We start from the raw sequence: 19,740 nt of genomic DNA, 5'->3' as shown, positions 1-19,740 counted from the left end.
CAACTGGATCCAGAGTCCCAGCTCCAGGCAGTTCCAAAGTCATCCAGGTCCTGAAACAACAATTCCCACAGCTGGATCCAGAGTCCCAGACTCAGGCAGTTCCAAAATCATCCAGGTCCTGAAACAGCAATTCCCACAGCCACAGGATATCATCCCAGCAACTGGATGCAGGGTCCCAGCTCCAGGCAGTTCCCAAATCATCCAAGTCCTGAAACAGCAATTCCCACAGCCACAGGATAGCATCCCAGCAACTGGATCCAGGGTTCCAGATTCAGGCACTTTCAAAGTCATCCAGGTCCTGAAACAACAATTCCCACAACTGGATCCAGGGTCCCAGACTCAGGCAGTTCCCAAATCATCCAAGTCCTGAAAGAACAATTCCCACAGCCACAGGATATCATCCCAGCAACTGGATCCAGGGTCCCAGACTCAGGCAATTCCAAAACCATTCAGATCCTGAAACAATTCCCACAACTGGATCCAGGGTTCCAGATTCAGGCAGTTCCCAAATCATCCAGGTCCTGAAACAATTCCCACAGCCTGGCATCTGCTCACTCTCCTTTTCCCTTCCTTTTGGCACCCAGGAGGATCACAAACTCAGCGCTTCAGAACTGGAGGAAAAGTATGGAACAAGCATCAACAAAGTAAGTCTGTAGGGCATCATTAAGAGAGTGCTGCCTGCCTTTGCCTCTGGCTTGCCCACAGCTTCCTAGAAGCAGCAGGAGAGGCCTCAGATCAGCAGACTCATCCATGCACCAATCTGATGCCCTAAGTCCCAGCAAAGCCAACCTGCAGCACTGACCTGGATTTAAGCTGGAGTTGCTCTGAAGCCTGAGGAAATCTGGGCTGCTGCTTTGAAAGCAAAGCCCCTGCACAAGACATCACCTCCATGTCTGCACCAGGACCTCAGCCTCTCTGAGTTTTTGATCTGGTATTTCACTCATTTCTCACTGGCAGTGCCTGGAACAGCAAAGGAGTGCACTGGAAATGATTTTGTCTTGGAGGAAATCCTTTCCCCTTGGCTTCAGTTTTGGACTCCTCACTCCCAGGAGGATATTGGGGTGCTGGAGCATGGCCAGAGAGTCATAGAATGGTTTAGGTTGGAAGGGACCTTAAAGATCATCTTATTCCAGCCCCCCTGCCATGGGCAGGGACACCTCCCACTAGAGCAGCTTGCATGAGAAGCTGGAGAAGGGCTTTGGACACAAGGCTGGTGAGGAGCAGCTGAGGGAACTGAGGGACAAAGCATTAGCAGTGTTTTGTGATGGTTGGGGTGCTTGTGAAGGAGTAGCAAGAAGGCTACTTCAAGGGGTAGAGAACATCTCTGAGGAGCAGCTGAGGGACCTGGGGGTGTTTAGGCTGGAGAAGAGGAGGCTGAGAGGAGACCTCATTGCTCTCTACAGCTCCCTGAAGGGAGGTTGCAGTGAGGTTGGGATTGATCTCTTCTCACATGCATCTCAAAGGTGCAGGTTACAGCAGTCAAGAGGATTGGAACTCAAAGGTGCAGGTTACAGCAGTCCAGTCAGGAAGGTTGCAACTGAAAGATGCAGGTTGCAGCAGTCAGGAAGTTTGCAACTCAAAGGTGCAGATTGCAGCAGTCAGGAAGGTTGCAACTGAAAGATGCAGGTTGCAGCAGTCAGGAAGGTTGCAACTGAAAGATGCAGGTTGCAGCTGTCAGGAAGGCTGCAACTTGAAGATGCAGGTTGCAGCAGTCAGGAAGGTTGCAACTCAAAGGTGCAGGTTGCAGCAGTCCAGTCAGGAAGGTTGCAACTGAAAGATGCAGGTTGCAGCAGTCAGGAAGGTTGCAACTCAAAGGTGCAGGTTACAGCAGCTGAAGGGTGACTCAAAGAACATTTCAGTCACAAAGAGCACCCCAATTTAGTTCTGAGTTCAGGGAGGGGACCTGCTTTTCTGTGCCTTCATTTGAACCCTCTCATTTCCTTTTGCAGGGTCTCTCCAGTGCAAGAGCAGCAGAGATTTTGGCTCGGGATGGGCCCAACTCCCTCACTCCTCCCAAAGCCACCCCTGAAATTGTCAAGTTCCTGAAGCAGATGGTGGGAGGCTTTTCCATCCTCCTGTGGATAGGAGCTGTCTTCTCCTGGATCTCTTGTGGCATTCAGATTGCCCAGGGAGCTGAGTCACCTTATGACAATGTAAGTGGTCAAACGAGCCCCAAGTGAGTATTTGACCCTTTGACAAGCTAAGCAATTTAAATACTACTCCACAGTTACTCAGTAACTACAAGGAGGCCTTTTCTTCTTTCAGGGCTCTCCATCTACTACAGATTAGTGTCTCTTGTGCCTAGGAGTGCCCTGCCAAAGGTTTTACAACCACTGCCCAGAATCATAACACTTGACTACTGTGAAGAGTAATACTAAAGTCCGCAAAGGGCTCCAGAGTCTCTGCCTCCAGTTCCCTTGGGAGCTGCACTCTGCTAGGAACAGGATTTGTTTAGTTTAGCATCAGGTGGAGTCTAAAGAAGGCTCTTAGAGAGATGTGAGTCATTGGCACAGGCTGCCCAGGGAGGTGGTGGAGTCTCCAGAGAGCAGAATAGAATCATAGAATAGAATCATGGAACCAAGGAGGGTGGAAGAGAGCTCCAAGCTCCTCCAGCCCAACCTAGCACCCAGCCCTGTCCAATCAACTGGACCATGGCACTAAGTGCCTCATCCATCCCTGGAGGTGTTCAAGAAACCTGTGGCCATGGCACTTAGGGACAGGGTGTAGTGGTCTGGGAGGTGTTGGGTAGAAGGTTGGGCTTGGTGATCATAGAAGTCTTTTGCAGCCTTTATAGTTCTACCCTGATCTAGGCTAGGGTGTCCCTGCCCATGGCAAGGCAGGTGGAACCAGATGATCCTTGTGGTCCCTTCCAACTCTGACTGATTGATTCTGTGAGAAACTTGCCAAGAAAAGACCTTTCCATACTCCAAAAGCTTCACTTAGAATCACTTAGAACTGCTTGGCTTGGAAAAGCCCTCTAAGATCATCGAGTCCAAGCATAAGCCAACATCCCCACGGCCACTGATCGGTGCTGGATCAATCACATTGATCATACTCGATCATCAGCAGGCCAGAACTTAGAAGTGCTTTCCTTACACTGCCCTTTAACCTGAGCAGGATCTTTTGAGGGGCTGGTGAGATGGCACAGAGCTGATTCTAGCAGAGCAATTGCTGAATGCTTGTCTTGAGTTGACCTCCTGATGTCTTTCGTTGATCAGCTCTACCTGGGAGTAGTCCTGGCGCTGGTTGTCATCCTCACTGGTATCTTTGCTTACTACCAAGAAGCTAAAAGCACAAACATCATGGCCAGCTTCAGTAAGATGGTTCCACAGGTGAGATTAACCAATGCACTTTGTTGGAGGTGCACAGCAGCACAACCAGCACACCTTGAATGTACCTCAGTAGGAGGTTCAGAGGAAGGTCCAGTGGAGGGTTGGAGGATGATGAGGGGACTGGAGCAGTGCCTGCTGAGGAGAGGCTGAGGGCCCTGGGGCTGCTTAGTCTGGGGAAGAGGAGACTGAGAGGGGATTGAATCAATGTCTGTAACTCTCTGAGGGCTGGGGGTCAGCAGGGGGGGACAGGCTCTGCTCACTGCTCCCTGGCACAGGACAAGCAGCAGTGGATGGAAGCTGCAGCACAGGAGGCTCCAGCTCAGCACAAGGGCAACTTCTTGCCTGGAAGGCTCCCAGAGCCTGGCACAGGCTGCCCAGAGAGGTTGTGGAGTCTCCTTGTGTGGAGCCTTTCCAGGCCTGTCTGGATGTGTTCTGTGTGCCCTGAGCTGGATTGTGTGGTCCTGCTCTGGCAGGGGGGTTGGACTGGCTGAGCTCTTTGTGTCCCTTCCAACCCCTGACATCCTGGGATGCTGTGATCCTGTGAAGGCACAAAGCTAATTCTGGCCACGTGTGATGTCTTTCAGCAAGCTCTTGTCATCAGAGATGCAGAGAAGAAGGAGCTGCCAGCAGAGCAGCTGGTGGTTGGAGACATTGTGGAGATCAAAGGTGGCGACAGGATCCCAGCAGACATCCGTCTGATCGCTGCTCAGGGCTGTAAGGTAAAGAGCACTTTGAAGAGTGTGGGGAAGGAGGGAAAAGGTGACTTAGAGGCTTGTGCAACAGCTCAGGATTGTCTTTGCAGCCAGCAGGAACTATTAGAGCTTTAGATAGGCATGATCTCATGAAATCTTGGAGGGCAGCAGTTAGGCAGGGATGCTCAGCTCATCCAGCACTAACATCTCCACTCCTGACCATCCAAAGAAGCCATCAGGTCCATGCCATAGCAATGCTCATGGCCAGAACAGAGACAGAAATGCCAATACAGCATTGAGAGGTCCCACAGAACCCAGATCTTCATGGGGCTTTTATTCAGGATGCTCCTGAAGATCCCTCCAGGAACACACAGCTTTGGCTGAACTGAGCTCCCACAGGGATAGATTCTCTCAGTGACAGTGGCAACTCTCCCAGAGGACAGGTCCCATGGAGTTCATGCCCTGACACTGAGCATGAGATGTGCTGCAGCCCTGCCCTCTGGGCTGGACACCACTGCCTGTTGCTGACTTTAACGTGGGCATGTCTCCCTTCCATTAAAGGTGGACAATTCTTCACTCACAGGGGAATCAGAGCCACAGTCTCGCTCCTGTGACTTCACCCACGAGAACCCCCTGGAGACCAGGAACATTGCCTTCTACTCCACCACCTGTGTGGAAGGTAGGGATGGACAGAGAGGAGACACCCATGTGGCACCTCTCCAAGCTGCTGCCTTTGAGCAGTTCTGCTCCAAGGAATCCCAGCAAGGTTTTAATTGCTGACAAGGAATTGTTGGCCCAAGCACACCAAAATGAAGCCTTAGGCACTGGGCTGGTTCTGCTTGGTGCCAACCAAGTGTGCTAAGAAGAGTGCACTCAGCAGAGTGTGTCCAGCAGAGCCAGGGAGCTTCTCCTGCCCCTCTGCTCTGCCCTGCTGAGACCTCATCTTGAGCACTGCCTTCAGTTTGGGGCTCCCCAGCTGCAGAGGGACAGGAACTGCTGGAGAGGGTCCAAGGGAGGGCTGTGAGGATGAGGAGGGGACTGGAGCAGTGCCTGGGGAGGAGAGGCTGAGGGCCCTGGGGCTGCTCAGTCTGGAGAAGAGAAGCCTGAGAGGGGATTGAATCAATGTCTGTAACTCTCTGAGGGCTGGGGGTCAGCAGGGGGGGACAGGCTCTGCTCACTGCTCCCTGGCACAGGACAAGCAGCAGTGGATGGAAGCTGCAGCACAGGAGGCTCCAGCTCAGCACAAGGGCAACTTCTTGCCTGGAAGAGTTCCAGAGCCTGGCACAGGCTGCCCAGAGAGGTTGTGGAGTCTCCTTGTGTGGAGCCTTTCCAGGCCTGTCTGGATGTGTTCCTGTGTCCTCTGAGCTAGATTGGATGGTGCTGCTCTGGCAGAGGGGTTGGACTTGATGGACTTTGGATCCTTTCCAACCCCTGACATCCTGGGATCCTGTGAACCAGTGAGGTACCTAACACTTAGCTTAGGAGTGCAACAATCAGTTAAATGCATCAGGTTGCAAGGGACCATCTAAGGTCACCTTGCCCAACCCCCCTGCAGTTAGCAGGGACATCTCCAACTGGATCAGGTTGCTCAGGGCCCCAGCAAGTTTGACCTTGAATGTCTCCAGGGATGGAGCATCCACCACATCTCTGGGCAACCTGCTCCAGCATTTCACCACTCGTGCAGAGCTTCCTCCTGCTGTCCAACCTAAATCTGCCTTGCTCTGATTTCCTTGTGGTCTTTCCATCATTTAGGAATGCCAAGTGGCAGATGCCTCTAAGTACCTGTGGATGCTTCTGTGTAAAGGCTCTGCACACAGAATCATCACAGAGCCATGAGGATTGGAAGGGACATGGAAAGATCACTGAGTGTAACTGCCCTGCAAGAGCAGGATCACCTAGAGTAGGTCACACAGAACACATCCAGGAGGAGGTTGAATGTCTTCAGAGAAGGAGAATCATAGAATTGTTTGGCTTGGAAAAGCTCTCTGAGGTCATCAAGTCCAATCATCAACCTAAGACCACCATGGCCTGATGATCTCAAAGGTCTCTTCCAACATCAGCACTTCTGTCACAGGCAACTGACCATGAGCCAGCAGTGTGCCCAGGTGGCAAAGAAAGCCAAAGACATCCTGGCTGGGATCAAAACTGCTGTGTCCAGCAGGAGCAGGGAGGGGATTGTGCCCTTGGACTCTGCTTTGGGGAGGCCACAGCTGCAGTGCTGTGTTCAGGTTTGGGCACCTCAGTACAAGAGGGATGTGGAGGTGCTGGAGCCAGTGCAGAGGAGGGCAAGGGAGCTGTGAAGGGCCTGGAGAGTAAATCTGCTGAAGAGCAACTGAAGGAGCTGGGGATGGTTGGTGTGGAACAGAGGAGGCTGAGGGCAGAGCTCATTGCTGTCTGCAGCTACCTGAAAGGAGGTGGTGTAGAGGCTGCTGCTGGGCTCTGCTCACAGGTAAATAGTGACAGAAGCAGAGGGAATGGCCTCAAGCTACCACTGGGCAGGCTTAGAGTGGACATTAGGAAGATTTTTTTCCCCAGCAAGAGTGATCAGGGACTGGAATGAGCTGCCCAGGAGGTGCTGGAGTCACCAACCCTGGAGGGGCTTTAAAGTCATTCAGATGTGGTGCTTGGGGCTATGGCTTAGGGCGCACCTTGCAGAGTAGGGACCTGGTTAGTGATCTCGAGGGGCTCTTCCGACCTGAAGGTTTCTGTGATCCTGTGAGAAGTGTCTTCATCAGTCAGCACTGGGTACAGCAGGGAGGAGCTGACAATCTCACCTCTTTGCAGGCACTGCCACGGGCATCGTGATCAACACCGGGGACCGCACGGTGATCGGGCGCATCGCCTCGCTGGCCTCGGGGGTGGGCAACGAGAAAACCCCCATAGCTATTGAGATAGAGCACTTTGTCTACCTGGTGGCAGGAGTGGCTGTCTCCATTGGTGTGCTCTTCTTCATCATATCTGTCTCCATGCGGTACAAGATCCTGGACTCCATCATCTTTCTGATTGGCATCATCGTGGCCAACGTGCCCGAGGGGCTGCTGGCCACAGTGACGGTGAGTCCTTGCTTGGCTTCCCTGCTTGCCTCTGCAGCTCTGCAGGCACTAGCACAGCTCATCCTTCCTAGGCTCAGTGCAGTGCAGCAGTAGCCAGTGAAGAACAGGTTATCTAGATCATAGAATCATAGAATCAGCCAGGTCGGAAGGGAGCTCCAAGTACCTCCAGCCCAACCTAGCACCCAGACAATCCAACCAGACCATGACACTAAGTGTCCCAGCCAGGCTTGGCTTCAATACCTCCAGGCACGGTGACTCCACCACCTCCCTGGGCAGCCCATTCCAATGCCAATCACTCTCTCTGACAACAACTTCCTCCTAACACCCAGCCTGACCCTGCCCTGGCACAGCTTGAGGCTGTGCCCCCTTGTTCTGGGAGCAGAACCCCATACAGTCTTTTCTTGAACGCCTCCAGAGATAGCAACTTCACCACCTCCCTGGATGTGATGGTTTGGGAGTTACCCTCCCTTGTGAAATCACCCAGACCAGACTCAGCGTGCTGGACATGAAGGAATGAAGGTTTATATTTGCAGCTTAGCACAAAAACCCAAAAGCCAAAGAATCAACAGAAAGCCCTCAGCAGAATGATGCAGCCTCAGTGCATTGCTCTTCCGCTGTACCTCACTAACACTCAACTCCACTTCTCCTGCCAGGTGAGTCTGTCCCTGACAGCCAAGAGGATGGCCAAGAAGAACTGTTTGGTGAAGAACTTGGAGGCTGTAGAAACACTTGGTTCTACCTCCATCATCTGCTCTGACAAGACAGGGACCCTCACCCAGAACAGGATGACTGTTGCTCACCTCTGGTTCGACAATCAGATCTACTCGGCTGACACCAGCGAAGATCAAACAAGTAACTATGGCAGTGGGGGGGACCTGGGAAGGGGCAGCTCTTGGAATGAGATGCTTCAAACCTGCCAGCAGTCAGTGGCAAAGCTTTTGGCAGCTGCAACAGATGTGTCCTCCTCCCACACACAAGTGCAAAGTCCCTTCTCAGCCACAGAGAGGTGTGAAAAGAATTAGCACCCGAGCCCCACTCACAGGAGCTAACTGAGGAGGATCTAACCCAGAGCCTTTTGCTGACAGTAGATTTAGCAGGGGAATAAAAAGAGAAACAGCATTTAAGAGGCTTTGCCAGAGCTGCTGAGAGGTGTAAAGGTTTGTGTCTGGAATGTGCAGCCCAGGGAGGTGGGGGAGGTTTGGGCGCCGCAATACAGGAGAGATGTGGAGGTGCTGGAGTGGGTCCAGAGCAGGGCAATGAAGCTGGGAAGGGCCTGGGGAATAAATCTGATGAGGAGCAACGGAGGGAGCTGGGGATGGGTAGTGTGAGGAAGAAGAGGGTGAGGGCAGACCTCATTGCTGTCAGCAGCTACCTAAAGGGATATTGTGGAGAGGCTGCTGCTGCTGCTGGGCTCTGTTCACAGGGAATTGGAGACAGGAGAAGGGGGAATGGCCTCAAGCTGAGGTGGGGGAGGTTTAGATTGGGCATTAGGAAGAAGATTGTCATGGAGAGAGTGGTCAGGGACTGGAATGAGCTGCCCAGGGAGGTGCTGGAGTCACCCAGCCTGGATGTGTTTAAGGGTCATTTGGATGTGGTGCTTAGGGATGTGGTTTAAGGTGAATCTTGCAGAGCAGGGTTCTAGGCTGGGCTTGGTGATGCCGAGAGGCTTTGCCAGCCTGGATGTGGCTGTGGCTCTGTGATTCTGAGTCAGGTTGGTTCCCCACAACAGATCCTTTCCAAAGAACCACTTCATTTTTCCCTCCTCCTGCAGATAATTCAGTTCTGCTCTTTCAAACTTCAGCTTCTACTTTACCCTTGCAGTATGCTAAAAGGTTCCATGTGTATTTTGCTTCCTCCCAGCCCAACCTTTTGATCAGAGCTCTCCCTCATGGACAGCATTGTCCAAAATTGTAACTCTCTGCAACCGGGCAGAATTCCGACCAGGACAGGAGAGCATCCCAGTCATGAAGGTACTGCCTGCTCACATCAGCTCCTTTCCCTTCCTCTGGAACTCTGCAGAGGAGTTCTTCTGGTTGACTTTTGTAATCTCCTCTGGTTTACCACACCAATATTCCAAGTTACTCTTTGTAGTATTACAGGAAGGCTGCAGAGGGACTTGACTGGGGGCAGATGTGGCTGGGTTGGAGGGCAGAAGGGCTCTGCAGTGGGACCTTGATTGCCTGGACAGATGGGCAGAGTCCAAGGGGATGGCTTCAATAGCTCCAAGTGCAGGGTGCTGCACTTTGGCCACAACAACCCCATGCAGAGATACAGGCTGGGGTCAGAGTGGCTGAGAGCAGCCAGACAGAGAGGGATCTGGGGGTGCTGATTGATACCCACCTGAACATGAGCCAGCAGTGTGCCCAGGTGGCCAAGAGAGCCAGTGGCATCCTGGCCTGCATCAGGAATGGTGTGGCCAGCAGGAGCAGGGAGGTCATTCTGCCCCTGTACTCTGCACTGGTTAGACCACACCTTGAGTGCTGTGTTCAGTTCTGGGCCCCCCAGTTTAGGAGGGACATTGAGGTGCTTGAGCGTGTCCAGAGAAGGGCAACGAGGCTGGGGAGAGGCCTTGAGCACAGCCCTACGAGGAGAGGCTGAGGGAGCTGGGATTGGTTAGCCTGGAGAAGAGGAGGCTCAGGGCAGACCTCATTGCTGTCTGCAACTACCTGAGGGGAGGTTGTGGCCAGGAGGAGGTTGCTCTCTTCTCTCAGGTGGCCAGCACCAGAACAAGAGGACACAGCCTCAGGCTGTGCCAGGGGAGATTTAGGCTGGAGGTGAGGAGAAAGTTCTTCCCTGAGAGAGTCATTGGGCACTGGAATGGGCTGCCCGGGGAGGTGGTGGAGTCGCCGTCCCTGGAGCTGTTCAAGGCAGGACTGGACGTGGCACTTGGTGCCATGGTCTGGCCTTGAGCTCTGTGCTAAAGGGTTGGACTTGATGATCTGTGAGGTCTCTTCCAACCCTGATGATACTGTGACACTGTGACATAGTGTCTAGAGACAGGACAAGGGGGAAGGGTTTGAAGCTGAGGCAGAGCAGGGTTAGGTTGGAGCTGAGGGAGAAGTTCTTCAGTCAGAAGGGTGGGGAGAGTCTGGAACAGGCTGCTCAGGGAGGCTGTGGCTGCCTCTTCTCTGGAGGTGTTCAAGGCAAGGTTGGATGAGACCTTGATAATTATTAATCCACATCCTTGTCCCTTCTCTTCACTCTCAGTTGCTTTAGCAAGACTGCTAAAACCTGTTAATGAAGCTTATGTGTGTAATACATTTCAAGGTTCTCTGATCTTAGATAGCTGCTCTTCTTTTATAGACATGCAATGATCTTGAGCAGCCCAGTCTGGTTGAGAGGTGTCCCTGTGCAGGGGAGAGGGGGGTGGGAGGAGATGATCTCTGATTTCCCTTCCAACCTTCAAGACAGGTGAAAAAAACCTCATACAGAGTTAAAAGCCTCACACAGATAGGGTTAATAACCCCATACAGATAGGGTTAAAAGCCCCCAATGGACAGGGTTAATTCCCCACAAGGATAAGGTTAATGCCCCACAAGGATAGGGTTAAAAGCCCCACATGGATAGGGTTAGAAGCCCCACACAGACAGGGTTAAAAGCCCCACATGGACAGGGTTAGATCCCCACAAGGATAATCATAGAATCACAGAATCAACCAGGCTGGAAGAGACCTCCAAGCTCATCCAGTCCAACCTATCCCCCAGCCCTAACCAGTCAACCAGACCATGGCACTAAGTGCCTCAGCCAGGCTCTTCTTAAGGTTAATGCCCCAAAAGGATAGGGTTAAAAGCCCCACATGGATAGGGTTAGAAGCCCCACACAGACAGGGTTAAAGCCCCACACTGAGAGGGTTAAAGCCCCACACAGATAGGGTTAAAAGCCCCACACTGATAGGGTTAAAGCCCCACACAGATAGGGTTAAAAGCCCCACACTGAGAGGGTTAAAAGCCCCACACTGAGAGGGTTAAAGCCCCACACAGACAGGGTTAAAAGCCCAACACTGAGAAGGTTATAGCCCCACACTGATAAGGTTAAAGCCCCATGCAGACAGGGTTAAAGCCCCACACTGAGAGGGTTAAAGCCCCACACAGAGAGGGTTAAAAGCCCCACACTGAGATGGTTATAGCCCCACACAGACAGGGTTAAAGCCCCATGCAGACAGGGTTAAAAGCCCCACACTGAGAGGGTTAAAGCCCCACACAGACAGGGTTAGAAACCCCACACAGCCGACAGCAGCTGTCCCCATGCAGGGAAAGGCAATCCAAGCAACAAGAGCTTCTGCACAAGTGGTTGCTACACTGCCAATACAGTAAAACAGCGCAGGTAAACACACCTTAATTAAGGTAAACAGGCCTTAATGAAGATCAATGTGCCTTAATTAACGTCTTTACATTGCTGAAGGCAGTAAATTCTGGTGCCTAGGCTATGCAAACGAATCCCTGCCTCCCACTCCACTGCACCGATGCCCTCTCCACGCCGTTTGTGTCTGCACATCAGCTGGGTGAGCAGCATCTGCCTGCTGCTACCCAGGAGCTGCAGTACAAAGCCACCAGAGAAACCTGGAAGTGATCACAAAGGCTGTGCTGAGCCAAGTGCACCTCCTTGCTCCAGCTGTGTTCTAGCAGCAAGAGTGAAACAGATGCCCCAGACTTTCGTTGTAATCAGTTCAATTCTCTCAATTCCAGACAGATGCTGAGGTGCTGGAAGGTGTTGAGAGAAGGGCAGCAAGGCTGGGGAGGGGCCTGGAGCACAGCCCTGTGAGGAGAGGCTGAGGGAGCTGGGGGGGTGCAGCCTGCAGCAGAGGAGGCTCAGGGCAGAGCTGATTGCTGCCTGCAGCTGCCTGCAGGGAGGCTGTAGCCAGGTGGGGTTGGGCTCTGCTGCCAGGCAGCCAGGGCCAGAAGAAGGGGACACAGCCTCAAGCTGTGCCAGGGCAGATCTAGGCTGGATGTTGTTAGGAAGTTGCTGTCAGAGAGAGTGATTGGCACTGGAATGGGCTGCCCAGGGAGGTGGTGGAGTGGCTGTGGCTGGAGGTGTTGCAGCCAAGCCTGGCTGGGGCACTTAGTGCCATGGTCTGGTTGGTTGGGCAGGGCTGGGGGCTAGGTTGGGCTGCAGGAGCTTGGAGCTCTCTGCCAACCTGCCTGATTCTATGATTCTATGACTGATTGAGCTTTGGAGGTCCCTTCCAGCCCATTCTATGATTCTATGATCTATGACTCCATGATTCTTTGATTCTGTGACTCTGAGACTCTGTGACTCTATGGCTCTATAATTTGTGACTGTGACTCTGTGATTCTATGACTCCATGATTCTTTGACTCTGTGATTCTATGTCTCTATGATTCTGTGACTCTGTGACTCTGGAATCATGCAGACTCTCCTGATGGCAGTGCAGAAGGTTGTGTGCCATGAACTGTTTCCTCTTGCAGAGGGTTGTGGTAGGTGATGCCTCTGAAACAGCTCTGCTGAAATTCTCTGAAGTCCTTCTGGGGGATGTTATGAGCATCAGAGCACGGAACAAAAAGGTGGCTGAAATCCCTTTCAACTCTACCAACAAATTCCAGGTGTGTTTCATTTCTGGCAGTTATGCCTTGGAATCCTGGTGGATAAGTTCTCCATGGGGCAGAGAGTGCCTGTGTGGCCAAGAGTGCCAATGGTATCCACCAATGTGCCTTTGTGGCCAAGAGTGCCAGTGGTACCCTGGGGTGCGTTGAGTGTGGCCAGCAGGTCAAGGGAGGTTCTCCTCTCCATCTGCTTTGCCCTGGTGAGACCACAAGTAGCATATTGTGTCCTCGGTTCAAGAGGGACAGGAATAGACTAGAGAGAGCCCAGTGATGGGACTGGAACTTCTGTCTGATGAGGAAAGGCTCAAATATGGGCCTGGAGAAGAGGAGGCTGAGGGCAGAGCTCATTGCTGCCTGCAGCTGCCTGCAGGGAGGCTGTAGCCAGGTGGGGTCGGGCTCTGCTGCCAGGCAAGCAGCAACAGAAGAAGGGGACACAGCCTCAGGTTGTGCCAGGGCAGGTCTAGGCTGGATGTGAGGAGGAAGTTCCTGTCAGAGAGAGTGATTGGCACTGGAATGGGCTGCCCAGGGAGGTGGTGGAGTGGCCGTGGCTGGAGGTGTTGCAGCCAAGCCTGGCTGGGGCACTTAGTGCCATGGTCTGGTTGGTTGGGCAGGGCTGGGGGCTAGGTTGGGCAGCAGGAGCTTGGAGCTCTCTGCCAAGCTGCAACAAAGCTGGTGAAAGGCCTGGAACACAAACCCTCTGAGGAGAGGCTGAGGGAGCTGGGGTTGTTTAGCCTGGAGAAGAGGAGGCTCAGAGGTGACCTCATTGCTGTCTACAACTAGAAGGGACATCGTAGCCAGGTGGGGTTGGTCTCTTCTCCCAGGCAACCAGCAATAGAACAAGGGGACACAGTCTCAAGTTGTGCCAGGGGAAGTCTAGGCTGGATATTAGGAAGAAGTTCTTCCCAGAGAGAGTGATTGGCATTGGCATGGGCTGCCCAGGGAGGTGGTGGAGGCACCGTCCCTGGGGGTCTTCAAGAAGAGACTGGATGAGGCACTTAGTGCCAAGGTTTAGTTGACTGGCTAGGGCTGGGTGCTAGGTTGAGCTGGATGATCTTGGAGGTCTCTTCCAACCTGGTTGATTCTGTGATTCTCTGATCCTTGCAAACCATCTCCTGTTTGTGGCACTCAGCTCTCCATCCACGAGACCGAGGACCCTGACGACAAACGCTTCCTGCTGGTGATGAAAGGAGCCCCAGAGAGGATCCTGGAGAGGTGCAGCACCATCATGATCAACGGCAAGGAGGAGCCACTGGACAGTGAAAAGGCAGAGGCCTTCCAAACAGCATACATGGAGCTGGGGGGCATGGGAGAGCGAGTGCTGGGTGAGTCCAACCAGAGACACGATCAGAGAGCTGTGGGGTAAAATGGAGATGTTCAGTTTGGCACAGTCCAGGCTCTGGACCTCATCAGCTTGCAGTAGAGAGGGGGAAAAAATGAGCCCATAGAGCTTCCTAAGCCCTTACTGCTCTGTGCTGGTGCTGACCTGCCACATTGAGCAGCCAAAGAGAAACCCCAAGTAACCCACAGAGGCAAACACTCTTCCCTGCTGGCACTGCCACATCAGACACTGACCTCAGATGAGCTCTGATGTGAGGCTAAACAGATCCTCCTTGAAAGGCTCATGGTTAAATGCACTGGAGGAGGCCAATGGACAAAGGCAAAGCAAGGCAGGCTGAGAGGGTTGGGGCTGTTCAGTCTGGAGGGGAGAAGGCTCTGAGAAGACCTTAATGTGGCCTTCCAGTATCTACAAGCAAGCTGGGGAGGGACTTTATAGGCTGTCAGGGAGTGATAGGACTGGAGGGAATGGACCAAAACTAGAAGTGGGGAGATTCAGACTGGATGTTAGGAAGAAGTTCTTCACCATAAGGGTGGTGAGAGCCTGGAACAGGTTGCCCAGGGAGGTGGTAGAAGCCTCACCCCTGGAGGTGTCCAGGCTGGATGTGGCTCTGGACAACCTGATCTAGTGTGAAGTGTCTAGCCAGGGGCAGGGGTGTTAGAACTGGATGATCCTCAAGGTCCCTTCCAGCCTTAGAACCATAGAATCAAGCAGGTTGGAAGAGAGCTCCAAGCTCCTCCAGCCCAACCTAGCCCCCAGCCCTGCCCAACCAACCAGACCATGGCACTAAGCGCCCCAGCCAGGCTTGGCTGCAACACCTCCAGGCACAGCCACTCCACCACCTCCCTGGGCAGCCCATTCCAGTGCCAATCACTCTCTCTGCCAACAACTTCCTCCTAACACCCAGCCTCAACCTGCCCTGGCCCAACTTGATTCTGTGTCCCCTTGCTCTGTTGCTGGTTTCCTTGACGATTCAATGATTCTAAGCTCTCCTTTCTCCCACTATTCCATCATACCAACCTGGATTTCTTTGCAGGCTTCTGCCATCTGTACCTGCCTGAAGACAAGTTTCCAGACACCTACTCATTTGACACAGATTCCATGAACTTCCCAACCTCCAACCTGTGCTTTGTTGGGCTCTTGTCCATGATCGATCCACCTCGCTCCACAGTGCCGGATGCTGTCTCCAAATGCCGCAGCGCTGGGATCAAGGTAGGGAGTTTGGAGTGCTCTGCTGGGACCCTCAAGTACAGATGATAATGTGATAGGGCAAGAGGGAATGCACTGGAGCTTGAAGAGGGAGTGAGGGTTGCCCCAGGAGTGAGGGTTGCCCAGGGAGGCTGTGGAGCAGAGAAGCACTGAACGCCTCCAGGGAGGTGGTGGAGCAGAGAAGCACAGAATGGGATCTTTGATCCCATTCTGTGCTTCTCTGCTCCACCACCTCCCTGGAAGTGTTCAAAGCCAGGTTGGATGAGCGCTTGAGCAACCTGTTCTAGTGGGAGGTGGCAAGGCAGGGAATTTACAGTGTTCTGCTGAGCCACTCATGGTAATGTACAGATGGTAATGGGATAGGATAAGAGACAATGGATTGAAGCTTCAGGAGGGGAGATTAAGATTGGAGATGAGGAAGAAATTGTTGAGAGTGAGGGTGAGGAGACACTGGCACAGGTTGCTCAGGGAGGTTGTGGAGCACAGAAGCACTGAACACCTCCAGGGAGGTTGTGGGGCACAGAAGCACTGAACACCTCCAGGGAGGTCGTGGAGCACAGAAGCACTGAAGACCTCCAGGGAGGTTGTGGAGCACAGAAGCACTGAAGACCTCCAAGGAGGTTGTGGAGCACAGAAGCACTGAACACCTCCAGGGAGGTTGTGGAGCACAGAAGCACTGAAGACCTCCAAGGAGGTTGTGGAGCACAGAAGCACTGAAGACCTCCAGGGAGGTTGTGGAGCACAGAAGCACTGAACACCTCCAGGGAGGTTGTGGGGCACAGAATCCCTGTACACTTCCAAGGAGTTTGTGGAACACAGAAGCACTGAACACCTCCAGGGAGGTCGTGGAGCACAGAAGCTCAGGAAAGAACTTCCTCCCAACATCCAACCCAAACCTGCCCTGATGCAACTTGAGGCCATTTCCTCTTGTCCCATCTTTACTAATTTGGGAGCAGAGACCAGCTCCAGCCTCACCACAACCTCCTTTTAGGTAGTTATAGAGGGCAATAAGGTCACCTCTCAGCCTCCTCTTCTCCAGCCTAAACACCTCCAGCTCCCTCAGCTGCTCCTCACAGGCCATGTTTGCCAGACCTCTCCCCAGCCTTGTTGCCCTTCTCTGCCCCTGCTCCAGCACCTCAGTGTCCCTCCTGTGCTGTGGTGACCAAAGCTGGACACAGTACTCAAGGTGTGGGCTCACAAGTGCTGAGTACAGGGGCATGAGCACCTCCCTGCTCCTGCTGGCCACACCATTTCTGATCCAGGCCAGGATGCTGTTGGCCTTCTTGGTCACCTGGGCTCACTGCTGGCTCATGGCTGCCCACCCCCACCAACACCCTCACACAGCACAGCCTCCCCAGCCCAGGGTCTAAAGCTGCTTCCTGCCCTCCAGCAGTCGTTGCCTCATCTTACCTCACTCCAGCCACTGGGTCTACGTTAGTCACTGCTGACTGCATGTCCCTTCCTCAGGTTATCATGGTGACTGGTGACCATCCCATCACAGCCAAGGCCATTGCTAAGAGTGTGGGCATCATTTCAGCCACCAGTGAGACTGTGGAAGACATTGCCAAGCGCCTCAACATCCCCGTGGAGAGAGTCAACAGAAGGTAAGAGCCAGCAGAGCCCAGGGCATGCCTGTGGCTGCAGCTGCTGAGAGCCTGCATCCTCCAAATGCTTCTGGAGTTCATTTCTACACCCTGGCTGCTTTATGCACTTCCCCTTCCTGATGTGTTCCTTGCTATTGTGTCTATCCAACATGCCAGCTCTGCCTCAGTAACTGTGTGTCCAGGCTCTCATCTTCACTGCTGAGTTGCTCTTTCCAGATCACATTGGACTAGAGCAGAGCCCTGTGAGGAGAGGCTGAGGGAGCTGGGGGGGTGCAGCCTGCAGCAGAGGAGGCTCAGGGCAGAGCTGATTGCTGCCTGCAGCTGCCTGCAGGGAGGCTGTAGCCAGGTGGGGTTGGGCTCTGCTGCCAGGCAGCCAGCAACAGAAGAAGGGGACACAGCCTGGAGCTGTGCCAGGGCAGGTCTAGGCTGGATGTTGTTAGGAAGTTGCTGTCAGAGAGAGTGATTGGCACTGGAATGGGCTGCCCAGGGAGGTGGTGGAGTGGCTGTGGCTGGAGGTGTTGCAGCCAAGCCTGGCTGGGGCACTTAGTGCCATGGTCTGGTTGGTTGGGCAGGGCTGGGGGCTAGGTTGGGCTGCAGGAGCTTGGAGCTCTCTGCCAACCTGCTTGATTCTATGACTCTATTCTATGATTCTATTCTATGGCTCCTACACCTCTGAGCAACAAAGCAAAGAGCTCTGGAGCTGGTGGCTCCAAACCTACACCAAGTGTTCCCCTGTGGCATTCTTCCTGGCAGAAAAGCCACTACTGAGCCTGTTTCTTGGAGCAGATTTGTCATGCCAGAGATCAGGTGAAGAACATGGCACTCAGACAAGGATCCAGCCCCAGGCTGGTGCTTTGCAGCTGCCCAGCTCTTAGCAAACGCTGCTGGAGAGTCACTGTGCCAACCTGCCAGGGTGGCCCTTTGTAAGCAGACCTTGGAGGTACCAGCTGCTAGCTGGGTTGTGGTCAAGAAGGAAGTCAACCTGCTCCAGGGAGGTGGTGGAGTTGCTGTGCCTAGAGGGGTTTTAGAGAAGGCTGCAGGAGGCACTTAGTGCCAGGGGTTAGTTCATCAGAAGGTGTTAGGTGCTAGGTTGGGCTCGATGATCTTGAAGGTCTTCTCCAGCCTGGTTCTCTCTGGGATGATCCTTGAGCTCTCTTCCAGCCCTGGCAATTCCATGATTCTCTGATAACATCACAGGAGGAAGATCTTTACAGCAAAGCTGCTTCCCTCCTCCACACTCCCACTCAAAGTCCTCTTAAAAAGGCATTTTCTGCTGCTGTGTCTGCTGAGAAAGAGGCTTCAATCCCCCCTCCCCCCCTCCCTGTACCTAGGTAACTAATTCACTCTGGATTTCAGCAGTGGCTTTCATTCCACACCTGCTGATTAACGACAAATGCCTCTGAAATCAACTCGCTGAGCTGCTTCCCTCACTCTTTAAGCCTGATCAGTTCTGTGAGCTTATTTTTCCTCTGAGCCCTTTTGATGTGCAAATCTGCTCAGCTTTCCCCGTGGCTTTTCCAGAGAAGCTACAGCAGCAGTGGTGAATGGGATGGAGCTGAAGGACATGAGCCTGCAGGAGCTGGATGAAATCCTCTGCCACCACTCCGAGATCGTCTTCGCTCGGACATCGCCCCAGCAAAAGCTGATCATAGTTGAAGGCTGCCAGAGGCAGGTGAGGAAGAGGAGCAAAAGGTTGTGCACAGTCTGATGGTTTGGGAGTCACAGTCTCACAGTATCATCAGGGCTGGAAGAGACCTCACAGATCATCAAGTCCAACCCTTTAGCACAGAGCTCAAGGCCAGACCATGGCACCAAGTGCCACGTCCAGTCCTGCCTTGAACAGCTCCAGGGATGGTGACTCCACCACCTCCCCGGGCAGCCCATTCCAGTGGCCAATGACTCTCTCAGGGAAGAACTTTCTCCTCACCTCCAGCCTAAATCTCCCCTGGCACAGCCTGAGGCTGTGTCCTCTTGTTCTGGTGCTGGCCACCTGAGAGAAGAGAGCAACCTCCTGCTGGCCACAACCTCCCCTCAGGTAGTTGTAGACAGCAATAAGGTCTGCCCTGAGCCTCCTCTTCTCCCCACCAAGCTCAACAAGTGCTGCTTGGGGTTGTTGTGGCCAAAGTGCAGAACCTGGCACTTGGACTTGTTCAAACTTGGACTGCACCCATCTAGATACTACCTCCACCCCCCTTTTATCACATATAATGGATGAAGGCACTTTGGATAGGTGGCCCTGAGGTAGTGTGAGTCTGAATTCTGCTTTTCTGCATCATCTGGAGCAGAAGAGGCTAAGGGGAGGCCTCGTTGCTCTCTACAGCTCCCTGCAAGGAGGGTGAGTGAGGTGGGTGTTGATTTCTTCTCCCTAATATCAGGTGACAGAAGGAGAGGAAATCACCCAGAGTAGACTCAGCAGGCTGGAAGTTGAGGAATGAAGCTTCATATTGACAGCTTAGCACAAGATACAAGCAGATAGCTACAACATTTACAGCTACAGACAAGTTGAGAGGTGTGATGGTTTGAGTGTTACCCACCCCCTCCACTCTTATGAAATCACCCAGACTAGACTCAGCAGGCTGGGAGTTGAGGAATGAAGCTTCATACTCACAGCTTAGCACAAGATACAGGCAGATAGCTACAATATTTAGAGCTATAGACATGTTGAAGGTAATGCAGCAACACAGCAGCCCTCCCAGAAACCAGAGTCCCCAGGAGGGGCTCCCAACCACCCTTCCACCTCCTTTCCACCCCTCTACCTTAGCCCAGAGCTTGCCTTTCATGCAAAGTGAGTTGGGTGGTTAGAGACAGAAGGTTTAGTGACAGAGAAGCAACCCAGGGAGAAAGCACAGGCTCCAACACACTGACACTGTCCTAGAATCATAGCACCAAGCAGGTTGGAAGAGACCTCCAAGCTCATCCACTCCAACTTATCACCCAGCCCTATCCAATCAACT

General features: G+C 53.2%; 1 protein-coding gene across 1 annotated transcript in view; it reads left to right on the top strand.

Annotated features, from left to right (window-relative positions):
- ATP12A (ATPase H+/K+ transporting non-gastric alpha2 subunit) overlaps positions 1-19,740 on the top strand; it is a 95,749-nt gene that overhangs the window by 59,406 nt on the left and 16,603 nt on the right. Inside the window, exons 4-16 of the mRNA XM_064173102.1 lie at positions 585-644; positions 1,950-2,153; positions 3,219-3,332; positions 3,917-4,051; positions 4,586-4,703; positions 6,809-7,077; positions 7,731-7,929; positions 8,938-9,047; positions 12,503-12,637; positions 13,767-13,959; positions 15,010-15,185; positions 16,650-16,786; positions 18,308-18,458. Coding sequence (XP_064029172.1) covers positions 585-644; positions 1,950-2,153; positions 3,219-3,332; positions 3,917-4,051; positions 4,586-4,703; positions 6,809-7,077; positions 7,731-7,929; positions 8,938-9,047; positions 12,503-12,637; positions 13,767-13,959; positions 15,010-15,185; positions 16,650-16,786; positions 18,308-18,458 — 2,001 coding nt within the window. The remainder of the gene's footprint in view (positions 1-584; positions 645-1,949; positions 2,154-3,218; positions 3,333-3,916; positions 4,052-4,585; positions 4,704-6,808; positions 7,078-7,730; positions 7,930-8,937; positions 9,048-12,502; positions 12,638-13,766; positions 13,960-15,009; positions 15,186-16,649; positions 16,787-18,307; positions 18,459-19,740) is intronic.

Source organism: Pogoniulus pusillus, chromosome 38 (genome assembly GCF_015220805.1).
Source record: "Pogoniulus pusillus isolate bPogPus1 chromosome 38, bPogPus1.pri, whole genome shotgun sequence".
Taxonomy (NCBI): Eukaryota; Metazoa; Chordata; class Aves; order Piciformes; family Lybiidae; genus Pogoniulus; species Pogoniulus pusillus.
The sequence above is the reverse complement of the archived record's forward strand: the minus strand, read 5'-3'. Positions and strand labels throughout refer to the sequence as shown.